The sequence below is a fragment of the Branchiostoma lanceolatum genome, chromosome 3 (assembly GCF_035083965.1).
Source record: "Branchiostoma lanceolatum isolate klBraLanc5 chromosome 3, klBraLanc5.hap2, whole genome shotgun sequence".
In the NCBI taxonomy this organism is placed as follows: Eukaryota; Metazoa; Chordata; class Leptocardii; order Amphioxiformes; family Branchiostomatidae; genus Branchiostoma; species Branchiostoma lanceolatum.
Window position 1 is genome coordinate 5,159,066 of NC_089724.1, and position 19,547 is coordinate 5,178,612.

General features: G+C 40.9%; 1 protein-coding gene across 8 annotated transcripts in view; it reads left to right on the forward strand.

Moving 5' to 3' along the window:
- LOC136429815 (MAP kinase-activating death domain protein-like) overlaps nt 1–7,760 on the forward strand; it is a 57,985-nt gene extending 50,225 nt beyond the window's left edge. For all 8 annotated transcript variants that reach the window (XM_066419797.1, XM_066419795.1, XM_066419796.1 and 5 more), the window contains 3 exons: nt 3,867–3,936; nt 4,867–4,913; nt 5,978–7,760. In XM_066419797.1, coding sequence (XP_066275894.1) covers nt 3,867–3,936; nt 4,867–4,913; nt 5,978–6,079 — 219 coding nt within the window. In that variant the 3' untranslated portion in view covers nt 6,080–7,760. The remainder of the gene's footprint in view (nt 1–3,866; nt 3,937–4,866; nt 4,914–5,977) is intronic.
- Nucleotides 7,761–19,547: the final 11,787 nt, after the last annotated feature.

The following is a 19,547-nucleotide window of genomic DNA, read 5'->3' on the forward strand; positions in this document are numbered from 1 at the left end:
TGTGCAAGATGGCAACACATTTTTTTAAAGATCTAGATGTTTTTGTGTAAAGAAATTGTTGACTTTTATCAAAACAAGTGATCCCAAATGTAACTGTGCCTATATACTGTGTGGTGCCATATGACTATTAAGACTTTTTTTCTGAATTAATTATATTGGTAATTTTCATTACGCTAGACTTCTTTGGATGGTCAGACACATGTAATACAAGACTATTGACCGGATGTCATTGATACATTTCCCTATCTCCATTTACCCTTCTATGCCAGAATGGTTTATGCAATTGCAAGCACAGGGTTCAAAATTCATGCTCTAGAGATGTCTGCTTGAACATAACTTGTACAATAATTGGTATACGTATGTGCCTTTGCCAAGGAAATGATTACAAGCTTTGTAATGAAATGCCTTTACCATTTCTTTTGTTGCATCATTCTGTTCGATATGTGTATGTTATTAAAAGTCCTGGATTGTTTTTGAATTCATGTTCGACTCAACTCATTTTAAAACTGTTGTATATCATATTTTTCTTTTACAAATATGTGAAACAACCCAATTATTTTCTTTTTGTTGCATTAAGCTTATGCCGAAAGTGACCCTTTTTCAACAATAATGTTGCAAGTGTTAGGATAAAGTTGATGAAATAGGTTTGGTAGTGCTGATTATTTTTTTGTAATTTCTTAATTGGTGTTGAAGAGGCAGTTTGCCTTGACTTCGAACTTGAGGGAATTTTGAGCCCTGGTGTTTTTGCTTGTTCTGCATGAGTTAAGCATCATTGAATGGCAATTCATTTTGATACATGTTTTTCTCCCACAAGCTTGCTTACATTATCATAGACGATTCCATTGCAGCTTGTGTGTAACCAGACATCACCTTTCAGAAACTGTGAAAATTTAATTCCTCGAAATATCGACCTATGGTTTCTTTCAGTTACAGTCATTTTTCCCTTTTCCCCTTCTTTTGAGATGTCATTGCTTGACGTGTGTCTTCAAAAGCAATTTTTCTTGACTTTTGGGGTTTATTTATGACCTACGCTTAACCTTTAGCACACTGATGGAGCCACTTGGCACCCAATTCCCTATTAGGCAGCAGGGAGAAGGTTAAGCAACAGCAAAATATCAGATCTTGATGTTGCAGACAAATTGGTCATTGCTTCCTGTAACCACCAAAATTATAACGTTATTGTAACAATATTAGAAAAGGCAAAAACGAGCAAGAAATTCTTTGATTTTATGAGTGCTTTTTGTTCCAAGAAAGGCTGATGTCTGGTGCCACACACCATTGTGGATGTCCATCCCGCCGTCTGCTTGTGATAGTGACTTCTTCTCATCAGGTCTCCTGGTTTCTCATCGCTGCTTTTCTCTCTTGCCCATTCTCTTTCTCTCTCTCTTTCTCTCTCACTCACTCTGTCTTTTCCACCTTTCACGGCTCTTCCTGACACTTCCATCCACAACAACCAAGTTGACAAGATCCTGGATTTTACCTCATTCGCTACTTCTGTATAATACAGGGATCATCTTCAGTTCAAACAAATCTGGCTGCATGTATGACTGTCTAAACTGCAGAAATCTCAGCCTCGGGGCTAGCCTTAAAATGCTAGAGTCATGACGATGTTCTGTTCTCCTGAAGTATGTTGCATTGGGTATGAAGTAGTAACAATTGTTTGGTTTGGTTTAAGTCATGCCCTGATTTAAATTCTAGAGTTTCAGAGAATAGACTTTGTGAAGCAAAGAACTTATCATTCTAGCTAATACAGTCATATTTTTGTATGGAAACAACCAATGATAATATCTAATAGTATTTGATATTACGCATCATTGGCAAGCAGTAAGTGCAGAAGTGTCTATTCATTGCTACAGAATTTAGAACAAATAAGAGCTTTTGACACATCTATAAGTAAACATTTAAAGAAGTTATAAATTAAGGAAGATGACTGTAAAAGTTACACTTACTCTAGTACTGTAGCAATATGTTGCATGTTGCAAGCCTGAAAGGCCACATTTCACACAGGACATGCTTCACCTGTGCCAAACCTTGTGAGATGGTGCTCGTATGTCATTGCCGCATCCCCGTCCACCCCACTGTACAAACTGCAAGGGTCTGCATGGGGGATCTACCAGCGACGCAGTCATCTCTCAAATCCAAACTATAAATTAAAGGCAAGGAAAGTACCAACAAGAAAAATATGACCACAAATTACGAAATTCACCAATTGAGAGGTTGTGATAAACCCCATGCAGACCCTCTGTGTCAAGTAGCATTGTGAAGCCCCCCAAACCCACCCTCCCAGACCCTAACCTCTTTCTCCTTTCTCTCCCGACATGCTTCTATAGGAGCTGGAGGTATACATTCAGTGCCATCATGCTTAAAGTATCAGTAGGACTGGGGTCTGTCAGGGCTGGAAATCTAGAGCCTAAGTTTCATAGAAAATATTCACTTTGGAATAGGAAAAATCAAAGGGGGGGGGGGGGATTAAGAAAACTAAAATAAAACATCATCCACCTCTACCAAAAAACACTGGTCGAAATTTCATGCAATTTTTTTCTGTCATTATCTTGCATTTTGTTGTTTTCTTTTTGGAGGGATTGAATCTCCCGATGCATTTTCTTGCATTGCCCTGAGTCAGCACATACTGTTACATGAAGCTGTGACCTACGCGGGTCTCCTAGCTTCTAATCAGCCTGACGTGTGCAATAGAAAATTGGTGGCTCGGGTGTTAAAAATAGTTAAATTACTCTGAAACTTTTAAGAAAATGGTACAAATTCTTGCCACCATTATGTTGCTAGATTAAAGGTATTTAATGACGGAATTTCTCACAAATTATAATGAATTTTGATTGTCCAGCCCTGACAGGTGCCCGAGTTGAGTGAAACTGCTTGCTTGCATTGCTTAGTACAGAAGATATCGTTGAACATTCACTTAACAGCAACTTAGATATACTCTGTAGTACCTCCTTAAGCATGTGATCTCTATCTAACAGGGTTTGGCATGCCCGTAGGTTTTGAGTGATAACGTGTGTGGTTGCATTGTGTGTTCGTTGTATAATCCATCTTAACAAATGCACCTTTTTTTCTTTCTCACGTAGAGTGTTTTGACTCACTTTCCATAATTTAGTGAAGCAGGCAGGTGCTGACTGCCATGTTGGTTTCCATATTTGCATTTCACTTTATCGTCTTTTTGAACATTTTTGTGTTTTGTCTGCAAGTTTGAAATATCCTTTGAGTAGTCTAATTTCTATGTGTAGACATGTTATAGTTATGTTTATTTGAGAGGGTCAGAAGATCTATAAAGTCCGGAAAGTCTTGAGCTATGATTCACACAAATGCAAATAGGAACACAAACATGGCAGCAGACACAGTGATGACGTCATGTGAAAACGCTCTATAGTTGTGTGGGCCATAGTGTTGCTTTGCCTTTCTCAATATACATGTAGTACATATTCTTTGCATGGCTTTCTGTTTTGCCATCCTCATAATTTACAGTAGTAGTCTGTAGACTTTGGTGTGATAACTTAGGAGGCTTGAAAACTAAAGCCATGTCTACCTAGCCTTAGACCAGATTTATAAACTCTATAGAGTGGAATGTGGAAAGTTCAAATAACGCTAAACCTTTTTTAAAGAAAACAGATTAAAGATTTACTTTGGCATCATGGTCTAATGAATCATATTTTATTGAATGGAAATTTGTTCCCCATTTGAAATTTTGCTTTTATTTCTTACACTTAAGCATAGATTTGAATTGGTCTAAAAATGTGAATTGAAGATTTAACGTACCCTTAACTTTAGGAAACTTGAAAGAGGGTAGCGTTACTTTTAGCTGTTATGAACGAGTTTCCGGGCACTAACTGCTTTCTCCCCTACCTTTCCAGGCCTTCATTGAACTGAAGGACATCCGCAAGTGCAACACTGAGAAGGGCGTTTTCGTTCTTGAACAGTTTGGTGAGTTATTCAGTCATTCGTTAGCCTGGTAATGATTTTACGCCCTACTCTAGCTCCATGGGGTGTCCCTGTGGTGTAGTGGTCTGCGCTTCTGTTACTAGCCACATCTGGTTCAAATTACTTGGACCAGAAGGCCCGGGTTCAAGCCCCGGGTACATGTAGGACACCTCTGAACAAGAGGCGCATTGAGTCATACCAAAGACTTTATAAAAATGGTACATACTTCTGAAACAGTATGGAAGTTAAACACACTCCACTGCCAGTGGACTAGCCCCCTGCTGCAGTGATTGCACCACAGTGCGGCCCAGGGCTATGAAACAGAGATGGGCACCGCCCTATACACCTTATACATATATATATATATGGTGTAGGAGGATTTTAACTTTAACTAACTCTAGCTCCATGTAGCTCCTCCGATTTCTTCCCTTGTCGAATATTCTGCTGAGAAACAATCAGATTCACAGGAGCAAAACCAGACATGTACAATGTAGTATAGTATGGATATCAGGCTAGCAAATTGTGATTCAAGCTTCTTTAGTTTCCATTTCAATTCTTCATCTATCATTTTCAATATACAATGTACAGGTACCAAAAAATAATATAGCATGTAGCATGTAGCCAGTACCTTGACAACAGTTACTGCTATATAATTGTGATTGGTCATTATTGATCCTGAAGAAGGCGACAGTGGTCATCGAAAATTCGATCCGTGAATACCTTAGTGTTGGATGAAAGTATGATTACTACCAACACAGATGAGCTTTTATTATAGTTACTGCAATGATTGTATCTGTGGTAACCTGCATATGGGGTGGTATTTTGTGCACACCTTGTATTTTTTAAGGCAATGTGGGGATTTCATCTAATCAAGTGCCTTCTTTGCATTAACCTTATGTTATGTCCTAAGCTATGTTTTCTTGTACTTTGCAGATTCCCAGACCAGACAAGTTACTGTTAGAAAATACAAATCTTCAATGGTGAGTTGAGTTTCAAGTGTCGAAAACTTATTAGTAATAACAGAGACAAAATGTATCAGCAATATTGATTGAAATTGAATTCAGCTCTGAGCAACTCCCACTGTGCCTATTTGTTGTAACATGTATATCAAGTGCTTTTCTAAGTGTTTGATTTGTAAAAATCATGCATAAATTATCTTCCCTCCTTTCTAGGCTAAGGACATAAAACGGGCAGCGGGAAACATTTCAAGTTACATGTATGTGAACCAAAAAGTGCTACTAGCATAAAATTCTAGTCTGCTGGCTATCTTTTGGCACGGGCTGTGGTAAAGACAGTCTCAGAATTTCAGAATCACTAAATGACATTGCACTCTTGAAAATAAGAATTATATTTATTACACGTCGTACCAAATTGCACTTTTGAAAAGAAAGATAATTTTGAGACAGTCCCTATCACAATAATTAATAAGTAAACCTCTCTTCGCCACCATTTCAGTCACCATTGCTGGTTGCAGGTCCCAAATTGAACAAAATGAAACAAAACAGCTTATAAGATAGCAAAGTCTTATGTGGGGTGTGGTTTTTGAATAGCTTTTCAGTGATACCAGCTTATAGTGCAAATACGCGAGCCATAGCAAAGCCGCATTGCACTACATGTACTAGCTAACAAAAAAGCGTCTTGCTTGCTTCCTCCTCAGTCTGAGGTATGACCGCTTAACCTCAACCTTTACTGCTCAGCTGGGAGTTGCTCATTGCTGGTAGTTTATTCCCTGGTGTTCTAACTGCAAAACATTAATGTGTTCATGATAAACCGATCACGAAAGCAACTGTACAGGACAAATGTGCATAATATTTCTGTTCAGCAATCTCGGACCTTGAGAGTTTATTACTAGCCAATTGTGTCCTTATAGCACATCTTTAAATCCAGGCAAGAGGTTTTTTGGATTTTCCACCACCTGATAGTATCTACATGTACTACTTTTGGGTCCTAAAAGGCCCTCACATAATGAACACAGTATTTGAGCCTCCAGTAAAAAATGTCAGATTTTGCTTTAACTATAGATGTTCCCACCTTTTGTTTCCAGGCAAATGAAATCTGCTATGCAGTACTCTGCGTGTTCTCCTATGTAGCTGCAGCAAAGAGCCAGGAGAAACGGGAACTGGAAGCCAAGTCCCCTGTCAAGTAGACTCAACTCGTCATACATGCATTACACACCTCTGTAGACTACAGTATGGGTTCTAATGCCAACAACACCAAGTAAACATACTTTAGACAGTTCAAACAGAAGTGCGGATTGTGCTGGTGGGATATTTGTGTGACATTTTGCATAATCACACAACATGAACATCCTTAATGACAAATTAGGGACAACGACAAAAAATGAAACAAACTTAAGGTTTACTACCTAGTAAGATGATACCATATACAGTGAAACATAAACCAATGTAATACCCTGCAGCATGTAGCTGATTTTATGCACCAACAAGGATGAGATTTCATGCTACTAAGTCATTTTACAACGCTGAGTTCATGTGCCGTGGTGATGTCAAAGAATAGGGACCCTGGCTATAGACAAAGAATGGCAAGGGGCCTTGAACTTTAAATGTAGACCACAATGCTTAACAACTACCTACACATGCGCACTCAGAGCTGTGGAATGGCTTATACCATGCACTAAATGGGGATGTCAGCTTCTTTTTTTTAAATAAAAATTATGCAAATGCCTCATCAGCACAATCTATTACAGCACAAAGCACAAGTGCAGCACCTGCCCTGGGTGTGACAATGTAAATATCCTCCCACTACTGTATCATACTGTACTCTCTATAGGCAGCTTAACTATGCTACTTACTATAGTGTGAACAGTTGTACTAGTCCAATGCATTTTGCCCTTTCCTAGAGACTAGAGTATTTGAAAGTGTTGCAGGCATCAAAGCTCTATAGATAGCAATAATTAATGTACCAACAGGACAATTATTGTCCTTATGTACATAGTGCCTCTCCTATGCCTTAGACATTTTTGAATAGTCAACGAGATGTTTTTATTGGCCAAGCAGGTTAGCCAATCAGATGGCACGAATTGCCAGCTAGCACTTTTGATTGGTTAGATCATTGTACATGTTAGATGTGGGAATTGCTGTTTAGCAAAGTTTTAGGTGACTAATTGAAATACTACTGTAATTCTGCAACATGTATAAAGTATATATCATTCCAAAATTATTGTGCAATTGCAAAATTGTCATGAAATGGTGAAAGTACATGTTGAATTGTTTAGGCATTCATTAAATCTATCATGTAGACCAATCTATTGGTAGGTAGTGTAAATGTACTTGTGGAACATTTACACTTAAAGTCTGAAACAGTGCAATTGAGATAGTGAATATAGCTTGTATGATGATGAAACAAATACTCCCCTGAAATGTGAACTTAGTACTAAAGTAGCTCGTTACGAATGGGGAAAATATATAAAGAGGTGTGCAATTGTTTTACAGTACAAAAAGTGTAATTAGCAGAGTATACTGATTGTATAAAGTCTGTGCACCACGAAAATGCACATTTTGTGTACATAAACTAGCTTATCGCTATTAGGAAAACATTCGTACTACAACTAGTGGGATGTGTAGTATATTTAGGGATGCTGACAGTTTTGTATTGTTTGCTATATGGTTAAGTAGGTATCATTAACTATATCATAGTAGAGATTGCATTATTAACCTGTCACAGGTGTATTAAGGTTTTAACATGCTGTTAGGGTTTTTTTGTTGCTTGGAACATAAGTTACTAAACTTGAAGGATTTTTTATACATAAACTTGATCTTGATTTGCATTGTGAATAAAGACCACTTCTCATTTGCCACAGATTAAAAGTATTGTGTTTGTCTTTTTTTACCCAATGAAAGTGATTTCAGCGTGTTTGAAGTCAGATTTTAGTCCTTTTTATGCATGGCAAGTTTGAAGAAGAACTTAATTGCTCGACTATTGTACATGGTACAAAATATGGCAAGAATTCGTAAACATAATATAAAGTAAAAGTTTAGAATAAAACCTAACACCCTAATTGATAATACAATACAATAATAATGAATAACACTATCCCATTGTCTGTCTGCTCCTTCTCACCACCCTCGTTTGCAGGTTTGTGACCAGGGGAGTGAGACTGGACAGCTTCGCCTGATGGAGCCGTATTGTTAAAATGCGTATTGTTAAAATTCAACACGGAACTCACACGGAATGGCTTATACGCACAAGTGTGACAGGGGCTTTAGTATTTAATATGAAAATAACTTTCTACTGAACTGTTCTGTTGACTGTTACGATAGGAATGCAATACTCTGGTGAAATCCTTAGCCGTATGTTACTATTCCAAGCGAATAAACACAACGTGGCCCCGCCAAACCTCTGCTTGTAATGATCGTTTGAGGCTGATGCCCCTCATACTCGGGGCCGCCGACTTTACGTCACATTCGAAACTGACGAAATAATCATGTAAAAGTAGAGGTAAAACAGATAGAACTGAGGACGAAGCATGACACCTTTGCAAGTACATGTAGCTAGTTATATGTTACAATAGAGATTGGAATTTAGGACAATCTGGAATTGTCTTGGGACAGATTTGAATTTCTGTCTGTCCTAAGGGAAAATGATAATTATTATAGGAATCAGGATCTCTCCTATGACAATCCATGACTTTCTCCTAAAGGAAGATCGAAATCGCAATCTGTCCCAGGACAAATGGAATTCTAACAGCTCATCAATCTACAATTCTACTAGGAGAAATTCAGATTACATCAAAATGTTTTGAAAAGTAGACTGAATCGTTTGACTACTAACAGTTCAATCGATTTCAGCATAGTTGTTAGACATCCAGGCAAATAGTGCTACCCCCTCCCTCCCTAGCCAGTTTCAACTTTGATGTCAAATTGACAGCATTAAGTAGATTGAATATGATACTATAGAGCGATGTTGAACCAGAAAGGTACCCTAATAGTTATTTCAAAGACATATGTATCATTGTATGTTAAGAACTGTCACTACAATCATACGAGTTTAAAATGTCAATGAATCATTACGAATTTACAACAATACCCAAATAACAATAGTTTGTCACAACATCTATAACATTATTACTAAACAAGAAATAACAGTCTTTGGGCAGACGGCCTCCCTTTGTAAAGACAATGACTTTAGTTTTCTTGAGATTAACATTCAAATGATTTACAATAGCTTTCTAATTCGTCTAAAGAAGTTTGCAGTCCCCGTTGGGATTCAGAGAAAAGTACTAGGTCATCTGCATATAATAAGCAGGACACTTTCTTATTATGTAAAGTAGGAGGGTTACAAATACCATCATCAAACGCATCTGTTAAATAATTAATGGCATTTCTTGAATGAGTCACCATAAAGTCACAAGAACGGTGAAAATAGCCTTACAACTTACAAGCTACATGTGGAATAATTCTAAAATTCTTTACATTAGCTAAAGATTCTCCGTGTTCAATCCCAGAGAATAATTACAGCATTCTGACGTTTATCCATGTTACAAAAGATGGCCTGACTGGTTTCACTATCTAATAAATTTTTGTTTGCAGGTCTTTCTATAGACCCATGAAAATCCATATTGAGTTCGTTGATTTTTACACAAACAAACGGCACTGAAAGTAAAGTTATACCTCCTTCATGTCCTTGGTGTCGGTAGCAATTAAAGTATTACACACGGTAAGGCCGCGATGGTCTCTTTCTCTAGACCTCTGACATTCTAAAGGCACCTGATTGGAACAATAAAAAAGTCCATGTTTTGTAATTTCTTCGTGATATTGATATAAGTTGTCTATCTTATCACATTGCCAGCTAATATTCACAGCGCACAAGTGTGCCGTCGCTGTGCCATTAGAACGTGTTGACACCCTGGGATTTGTTTACAAGTCAGCTTTGTTTTGGTCTAGAATACTGAACAAGTAAGTTCAACACAAAATGTGCTGGTCGTCCTTTGGCCATTTAGAAACACTTGAAACGTCCTAGAATAACTAAGAAGCCGATATAGAATTTTGATTAGAAGGAAGAATTCAAATGAACCGTTTTCGACGGTCATATTACCATGACGACCTCTCTAAAGGGGATTGCGTTATTCTCCAAGCAGAGGTTGGTGGGGAAGATTGTGACCTTTTTATCATATGCCCAGTTTTTGTGCACCAATTGGTGGGGAGAGCGGACAAAAAACTGGGCATATGATAAAAAGGTCACAATCTTCCCCACCAACCTCTGCTCGGAGAGTAACTGCGTAGCAGCTTTGAAAATTGAAAGCCCTTAGCTTATTCAGACTAATAAAAGCCAATCTGGTAAAGCATGCCATACGTGAGTACCTGACGTTTAAGAATGCTTCTGTTGTTGTTCCGACGCACGTAGGACGAAATCATACTTGATCCCTGAAATACGGTAAATGCAGAAATGTTCGCGGAGATTTGATTTCGCGGCAGGGAGAAAATGGAGTGTTAGCGGCAGTTTTGAGTTCGCGTTTGAAACAATAGTAGCGCTACAGTCACACAATGGAACGGCTTGGAACGGTGGTTTTAAGTTCGTGCTGAAGAGTTCACCGCGAAAACCGCCTATATAAAACCACCGCGAACATTTCTGCATCTACAGTAGACGGAGACTTAACCATTGCAATATCCGGTGCGGTTAGAGCGCGGTTGCGCTGCTGCAGACAACACGGCTTTTTTCTGAGCTGCCCAAGTTCTGCCTAGGTGAAGTCGTGGACAGCAGATAACGGTAACACTTTTGTAGAACCATTTTCTAGCTGTTTACTTTGGTAAGGGGAACATGGTGATATAGCTTATCATTGCTATCAATTGTATAGTGTGTTAACGCTCTATGATGGCGATAAAGCTGACGGCAAAAATCGGCTTGTTGCTGCTTTCGCAGCTGTTAGTGCCTGGTGTGGATGCCGGTAGCTGGCAGAGCTGCCGTGAGGTGTCCGTGGTGAAGTGTGGTGTAGGCGACAGCCGTATGGGTGGTCATGAGTACCGGTATGACACTGGGTCGTACCGGGACAAGTGGACCAAATACCCAGATGAAGTATTCAGCTACAGAGGCCCCTTTCATACCGTTATTTTGACTCAGGCGTTCCAATCCTGCCAGGTCTGCTCAAATGAAACAAAGCCTACCCAGGGGGGTACCACTCAGAACCCTTCGCCCCAATCCAGAACCAACATCATGATCGTTGACAACAACGTTGGGAAGTTTGACACTGGAAAGGCAGAGATCCTCTCTCAGATACCATGTGGTAGAGATTGCAGGCTGTGGTTTGTGGGTTGTAACCTAACGGAAGTAGGGGTAGGGGCGTTTGCTAAGTTGCCACAGGTCTCTACCCTGGGCATCTGGCGGGGCAAGGTCCAGACTCTGAGGAACAGCACGTTTGCTGAGATGAAAGGCCTCAAACATCTGCTGCTGCTGGAGAACAACCTGACAAATCTGGAGGTAAATATCCTTATCTATCTGTTGCAGTTGGTTTGGACCATGTACCAATGATCATGTCATTGGCTTTTTTTGAACATCAGGAATTCCTTTTGTTCAATCATCTCTCTAACTCCATATACCATGGAAATACGAAATAGATCTGGAAATATATTGTGTTTTTTTTCATATAAAATCTTGATTAAAGCACTAAGACATACGTTCTGCTACAGAATGGCTGCTTTGATGGGCTGCCCAGCTTGTCCAACCTCATCCTTGTGGACAACCAGATCCTGACGCTGTCGCCTGGCATGTTCCGCGGAGTGCAGCCACGGTGGTTTGACGTAAGTGCAAATCGCTTCTCTAACGTTGCACCTGGGACCTTGCAGGCGATCAAGTCCGTGAAACATGTCCGCGCTGTTGAGAACAAACTGCGAGCGATCGGCGCGGGGATGTTCCACGGTCTTGAGCGGCTGCAAGTCCTGTACCTGCAGGGTAACAGAATCTCCCACATTGCTGCGGGCGCGTTCCACTCAAACACGCAACTGTCCATCCTACATTTGGCGGGAAACCGGCTGACCTTCCTGTCTGGCGCTTGGTTCCAATCGTCATTTCCAAACACCCTCATCGTGCGTGGAAATGCGATTGCCGCCATGGCGCTGGAAGGAAGGGCGCTGAAATGGACTCGGAGTGTGCTACTGGATAATCCTCCGCGCTGTACGTGTGCGCACGATTGGTTGTACGACCACGAGGGGAGCAACCCGTTCAAGCTCAAGCAGAGTTTTACCTTTGCAATTCTGGTGCCCCCGACGGCAAGCTGTCCCGCATCGTCGCTGATGCCAAATCCTCCCGAGCCGGTCAATCCCAGCGCGATGCCCTGCCCCGCACCACTGATTGAGATCGCGAACGTGGAACGCAGGGCCTCGTACGAGTACGAAGCCGTTGGCAGCGTGTATTGGGAGCAGTTGCCCCAACTTTCGTGTGCCTTCCCGAATGGCTCACACTACGCGCTCAACATAACGCACGACGCAAACACGACCACACACGCCAGTCTGCCAACAGGCAACCTTACCCAGAAAGTGGTGACCGACCTAAAGGCTGAGGGCTGGGTGAAATGTAAGGGGCCAGCAGGTAACCTTTTGGGGGAATCAGGAAATGTCAGCTTGTGTTCTAACTACATGGGGAAGTCCAGCTTCACCCTTTGGTTTGAGACCGCCGAGCCCTTGTCCTTTGGTAACACCACTTGTACTGCCTCTTCGGAGACAGGCTCCTACACTGCCGTCTTCATGGCGAGCGAGCGCGCACACTCAGGCATAACAACACCCCATGCAACAGAGCACTCATTCATGAACACGACACCATTCCCAACCAATATCAGCACCACACCTTTACCCATCGGCATCAGCACCACACTACTGTCCACAAGCGCGAGCGATGATGATGGTTATGAAGATCTAAAGTGGTACATCGTGTGGGCAGCTATTGGCCTGCTGCCTCCAGTTGTTGTGGTAGGGGTTTGGGCTTGTGTCAGCTGTATCAAGCGTAGGCTCGGGCGTAAAGCCCCAGAAAAAGCTACAGGCCCCAACCGCAATGGCGATCAGATCGCTGCCATTTCCAGATGGCCCCTTGGAGATCATGGCGACTGCGATGATTCAGTGATCAGTCCGTATGCGGAGGGCGGCTTCGAGGATCACGACAGCTTGACTGATTCAGAATCAGTTATAAGCCCTTACGCCGAGGCTGGTTTCAAGGACCACCCAGATTTGCGCCGGGTCGATTCTTCGCAATCAGAAATCACCCCGTACGGTCATGCGAAGCTGTGCGCAGCGTACGCAGGCCGCGCCCGCGCGCAGACACACCCCGTGACATCCCGCCCGTACAGCACTGAGCGCCCCCGTCACACATTAAACAGGGAAGGGGCCGTCGTGGCTGCCTATGGCCGAAATGGTCGTGCTAACCCCAACGGTGGCAAAACCTGCTACCAGCACCCCGTCATTCTCCCCAACCCAGGCGCCGCCAAGTCCTCTGCCTACCGGCAGAATGCCAGCACTGAGCAGGGTTCCCGCAAGGCACCTTGCTACAACTCCCCTGCCCTGGTCAATGACCAAGAGCGTACCCTGTCTAACACGTATGACCAGCATGACCCTAGCGAGGCAGTCTGCAACTCCGCAGAGTCCCCAGTGGCCAATAGCTACGAGCCAGCTACCTCCCCCAGTAGTGTGACAGGTACCCAGTCCGTTGTCTATGATGAAAACCATCGTAGCCCGCCCGCCACCGGTGGGGGGAACAGTTACGTCTGCCCCTCCCCTGCCCCCAGTGCTGACGGGTCTCGGGCAGCTACCTACTGCCAGAATGACCGCAGAGAGGCAATAAATGACACCCCCGAGTCCCCCGAGACAAACAGCTATGAACCGGCGACAGCTGAAGATCAGGGTCAGTGAGTTGAGAAGGAAAGAATCGACGGACGAAATTCGTCCTGGCTAAAGGAAGCAAACCATTATGTTTAGTGAGCCTTTTGGAATAGTCACCCCTCCCCCCCAAAGAATTAGATACACGAAGTTGGCTTTAAGTTTCAAGTTTGTACCAATACAATTTTCAACTTTCTAAAGACATTTTCATTTATTCTACAAAAATGACTAAAAGTTATGCGCAAACATGGTTGTGCTAACGTTAACTGGCTGCTGTTATTACAAAAAATATTAGAATATACCTGAAAATCTTTGAAAGCACAGAATGAAAACAGACCCAAAATATAGAACAAACGTGAAGTTGGAGTGGGCAGATTTTGTCGTAGAATGTATTATTTTAGAATGTATTTTCTTGTTTCAGTTTAGAATGTAATGCAAAGTTGTTAGCATCAAATGTGATTCAAAGCTTACATTGTCGTTGAATCTGTAAAAAAGTTGTCAAAACATTTTACCCCCAACCCCCTTAGGTTCTAGTGCACTAGACCAAATCAACCCATTAAAACATCTCTCTTCTTTTAAAACATTACAATAAAAGTGACTATACACTGACAAAGCACTGGTCATGATATGATAATTATATTTCATAACATAACCACTGCATCACATTTCTATCTGTTTTGTATAAACGCTTCTGCATCGATAACAATATTTCCGATATAGTGTGTGGAGAATATAATATTTCTCCTATGTTTTCTTTCTTATCAGACTAATATTCAACCAATCAATCGGAAAAAAAGCTGGTATCCTAGATGAATGTTTTCTTGTAGAAGAAATATGCAGTCTGATCATGGAGAGACCAGGCAAAGAAATAGCCGAAATTCTGAATTCTAATGAGAAACCGCCATGTTTAAAAGGTAGCTTGACTAAACCATTTAGCGTGCAGGGCGGGGGACAAATCCACGCACACAGACTTCGATTTTTAAGGCTCTTGTTGCATAACTACGTGAGAAGCAAAATGAAAATACATTTACATATGCAAGATTGTGTGTGATCGTGAAATAGTCCATTGGTGTCCGAGAATCTCAAAATCAGACAAAGCTGGTGTGTTTACCAAATTCAGAGAATTGAAAACCGCTATGTGCTTTAACATGTGTTACGCCGCATGGCGGCTTATACCGGCTATACAGATACAGACAAAAATTATATTGTACTGCAGATTGGAAGGTGTATGTTATAATTACCCTACCATATGCCCTTGAAAATTCTGGTTCCCAAAAGAAAACTAAAAACAAATTTACGTCGATCAAAATTGCAGAAATATCAATTTACAAGCAGATGTAAGGATTCGGCTGTTTTTAACATTTAGTAATTTTTCTTTGAAGCAAGCCTTTTAACATTTTGATGCTTTGCCAATTCCTTCAGCCTCAAGGAAAAAGGAACGGAAAAAAAGGACGAGAAAGAGATCAAAACAGAAAGGCCGCAAAGTACTCAGAACGGTAGATCTGCTTGGAGTTTACTAAATATGATATGGATTAATTTCTCGTTGTAGAATTGTCTGAATTTTCAAGCAGGCTGTGACAAAACCAACCGCCGACAAGGATTCAAGACAGGCCTTTCCGTAACGAGACAGCCAGATTTTGTAGGGCATGTGCACGACTATCCCAAGATTGCCCTCAGTTTGCGATCGTGCTATACAGATACAGATACAGATTCTCAGTACAGCACCTAGGCTCTGGAAAACATATGAACACCATACGTGGATTAAGGTTAGACATCCAGGTAATAAGATGCGACAAACATAGTTACTCAAGCAACTGTCAAGGAATGTTTCAAAGGTTTATTCAATTGCTTGACTAACTTTTTTTGGCGCATATGAACACCATTTTCCTAATTTTAGTATCTTGCATAAATGGATCACTTGAATTTCCGTGATGGACACCACCAAGCTGTAACAACCTTCATGAACATAAATCATTTCATTGTTCCTGGCTCTTAGAGGTAACCAGAGCAATATTCGGGCCCGAAAATTGGATTTTGAAAGTCAATCTATTCAGTCATTTCTATACATGATTAGTTCAAACAACACTATCACAATGTATATGATGCAAAAATATGATGTCGTTGTGATGTGATAACTCACTGAAATTCATCGCCGGAGTTTTTGTAGGCTCACGCAACTAAATAAGGGGATCATCGTACGGCATATTTTTGCACAGGTCTAAAATGCTGAAAGTATGAAGTTATTAAGCAGATATCGATGTGCTAAACAGTGTTAGTAAGTGTCACTACCATAACATTTTCAGTATTTTCTTTCTTTTCATTTTTTTGGCCCTAATATTGCTTTGATTGCCTTTAAGATATAGCATATTCATGCCATATCAAGAGAGGGTAAATTATTTGAAATTTGAAAAAAAAATATCATCTCCTCTACCGGCAGCTGTAGCGTATGATTCAAGTTGGGATAATATTTATTGAATATTATAAGAAGGAAGCGTTCTGAAATTCCACAGGTGCAAAAGCAATATTCCCTGTCGAGGTCCTCCCCTCTTAAATGCATGCTTGAACATTCATGGCGGCAATGTTAGTTATTCAAATATTCATATTTCTTCAAGAACCGATCTTCTATTTACGCGATCTTAATAGAGGGTCAAATATCTAAAAAAGAAACATTTCTACTTTCCATTAATTCTACTCTCCATTAAGGCATGGTCTATGACACTCCTTAATTACTGGTACAACGATGATATGTCATAAAAGACACACGCTGTGATTAGATGTTAGCCAATTAGACACATGAACAAATATACAATAAATAACACATCGACAAGATTATACTATTGGTATTTGTAAAAAGATGTAACGTCGACATCATTGGAAAACGGTAATCGATGTTTTGTGCACGTAGATTCAAAATAATGTATTTTCTCCAGTGAGTGTATATAATAGCATTGTACCACTCACGACTTTAATGATGAATATTCATTTGTTAGATTAAAGTAAAGCGAGCGTTTTGAAAATTCCACAGGTGACCCTTCATGTCTATCATGGAAAAAATCATTTATGAAGGATTTGTCGACACCAATGTCTCCAATTAACAATAAGAATATGTGATCTGTATTGTTAAAGATGCATTATTGTATTGTTTGATGTCTGATCAAGATAATTCTTGCAATTGATAAGTTGTAGCATCTAGAAGTATCAATAGTGAATAGTGCTGCATACCTAAACCCGTGTTCAGGCCCGGATTCAGGTACAGAGGTTCAGGTTCAGGTCCGGACTATTATGGGGGACAACAGTTGGGAATCGAACACGGGGCCTTCTGATGCAGCCGCATTCTGAATGGTGTACAACAACTAATTCTTATATTGTTTGCTATGTCAAATGATACATGCAAGTTGTGGTTCGTTTTTTTTTTTTTTTTGTACGGTGAAGTGGTTGAGTATTAGTACCTAAGCATTGACGACAAGTAAATGTCGACACCTGCTCTACAAAAGTTCTTAGAAAAAGTTTGCCATGAATTTCACATAAGGTCGCAGCAAGTAAATGTTATGGATGGCAACCTCTGCAGACTCCATATTAAATGACACGCGGGAGCGCGAAAAAAAAAATCACAACGAGATGGGTAAAAAGAAAGATGCCTAAATGCCAAACAAGAACTGAAGCGACAAAACGGCCAAACGGCCAAGTCTTTTATTCCTGTACTGTCGAGAAGTATCATGGTCGCAGAGTATCACTACAACTGCACTCAAGGTTACGTCACTGGTGTCACTTCTACAACTACACTCAAGGCTACCACACTAGTGTCACTGCTACAACTACTGAACGAGTTTCACTTCTCATCTACACTCATGTTTCCCACACAACTACCGAGCAAGTTTCTCTTCTGTACGTACGCTAGTGCCATTTCTACAACTACACTCATCGGGCTGCCACACTAGTGCCATTTCTACAACTACACTCAAGGCTGCCACACTAGTGTCGCCTCTGCAACTACACTCAAGGCTGCCACACTAGTGTCACTGCTACAACTACACTCAAGGCTACCACACTAGTGCCGCCTCTGTAACTACACTCAAGGCTGCCACACTAGTGTCACTGCTACAACTACACTCAAGGCTACCACACTAGTGCCGCCTCTGCAACTACACTCAAGGCTACCATACTAGTGTCATTGCTACAACTACACTAAGGCTGCCACACTAGTGCCATTTCTACAACTACACTCAAGGCTGCCACACCAGTGTCACTTTTAGAACTACACTCAAGGCTACCACACTAGTGCCGCCTCTGCAACTACACTCAAGGCTGCCACACTAGTGTAGCCTCTACAACTACACTTAAGGCTACCATACTAGTGTCACTTCTGCAACTACAGTCAAGGCTACCTCTTTATTGCCACTTTTACAAGTACACTCAAGCCTACCACACTAGTGTTACTATGACTACACTCAAGGCTACCACACTTCTAGTGTTTCTATAACTACACTTAAGGCTGGCACACTAGTGTCACTTTTAGAACTACACTCAAGGCTACCTCTCTAGTGCCACTTTAACAACTACACTCATGGCCACCACGCTAGTGTTATTTCTATAACTACACTCAAGGCTGCCACACTAGTATCACTTCTAAAAGTACACTCAAGGCTGCCACACTAGTGTCGCCTCTACAACTACACTCAAGGCTACCACACTAGTGTCACTTCTACAACTACACTCAAGGCTACCACGCTAGTGTCACTAGTACAACTACTGAACGAGTTTCACTTCTACAACTACACTCATGGCTACCACACAACTGCCGAGCAAGTTTCACTTTTGTACGTACAATCAAGGCTGCCACACTAGTGTCACTGCTACAACTACACTCAAGGCTACCTCTCTAGTGTCACTTCTACAAGTGCACTCAAGCCTACCACACTAGTGTTTCTATAACTACACTCATCGTTAGCGTTTTTGAAATCAGGAAAAAATCAATGTCTACACGTTATCCATAACATCTACTTGCTGTGTCCTAATTGTACGTGCAAACGTTCATTGTGATATACCACGGGCGAAAGTCACATAGTGACATTTAGCGATTATTGATAATATTGCAGCATTTCGCTGTGTTGTTTATTGGTTCGTTTTGCTGTCATGGATTTATCTCTTTCAAAATAGAAGTTAAAACGTACCAGCTATACACTGTGTACCGTGACCGCGCTAAAAGAAGTGCAGAGGCAATCTAAATACTTGTTACAAGAAAATATGTTGTAAGGGAATGAGTATGGGGGCTCTGGTTAGCTTAATACGATGGAATCCAAGCTAGATGTATCTGATTTGGTATGGATTTGCACATCAGTGTGTACTGGTATATCTATTACTAGTATTATGATGTCTCTGACGAAAGATAGCGGATGCTGTCTGAACCGTCTGACTGCTTCAAAATTGTATCCAGTCGCTTGAGTAAATAGTTTTGTCGTATGTTATTATGATGTGTTATATTATATGGCATATTTTTCAACAAGGACAGGAGGTTTGAGAAATGAAGTTGCGCCTGTCCTGTTACATTACTTCTTTGTAACAAAGCTAAAATAAATATTGGTATTTTCAATGTTAATAACATGAGTGGTGTAATTAATTTTCGTGATCATTACTACAGATACAGATATTTTGAAAAACATGTTTGGCCATGTGGTTTCGAGCATATGGATGGCATCTCATAGGAACCCCAAAACTGATGCGACCGTGCTAAAAAAAGTTTGGCAAAAACGTTGCCTTCATTATGAAATCTTAGTGGCCAGGAAGGTTGCACAAGTG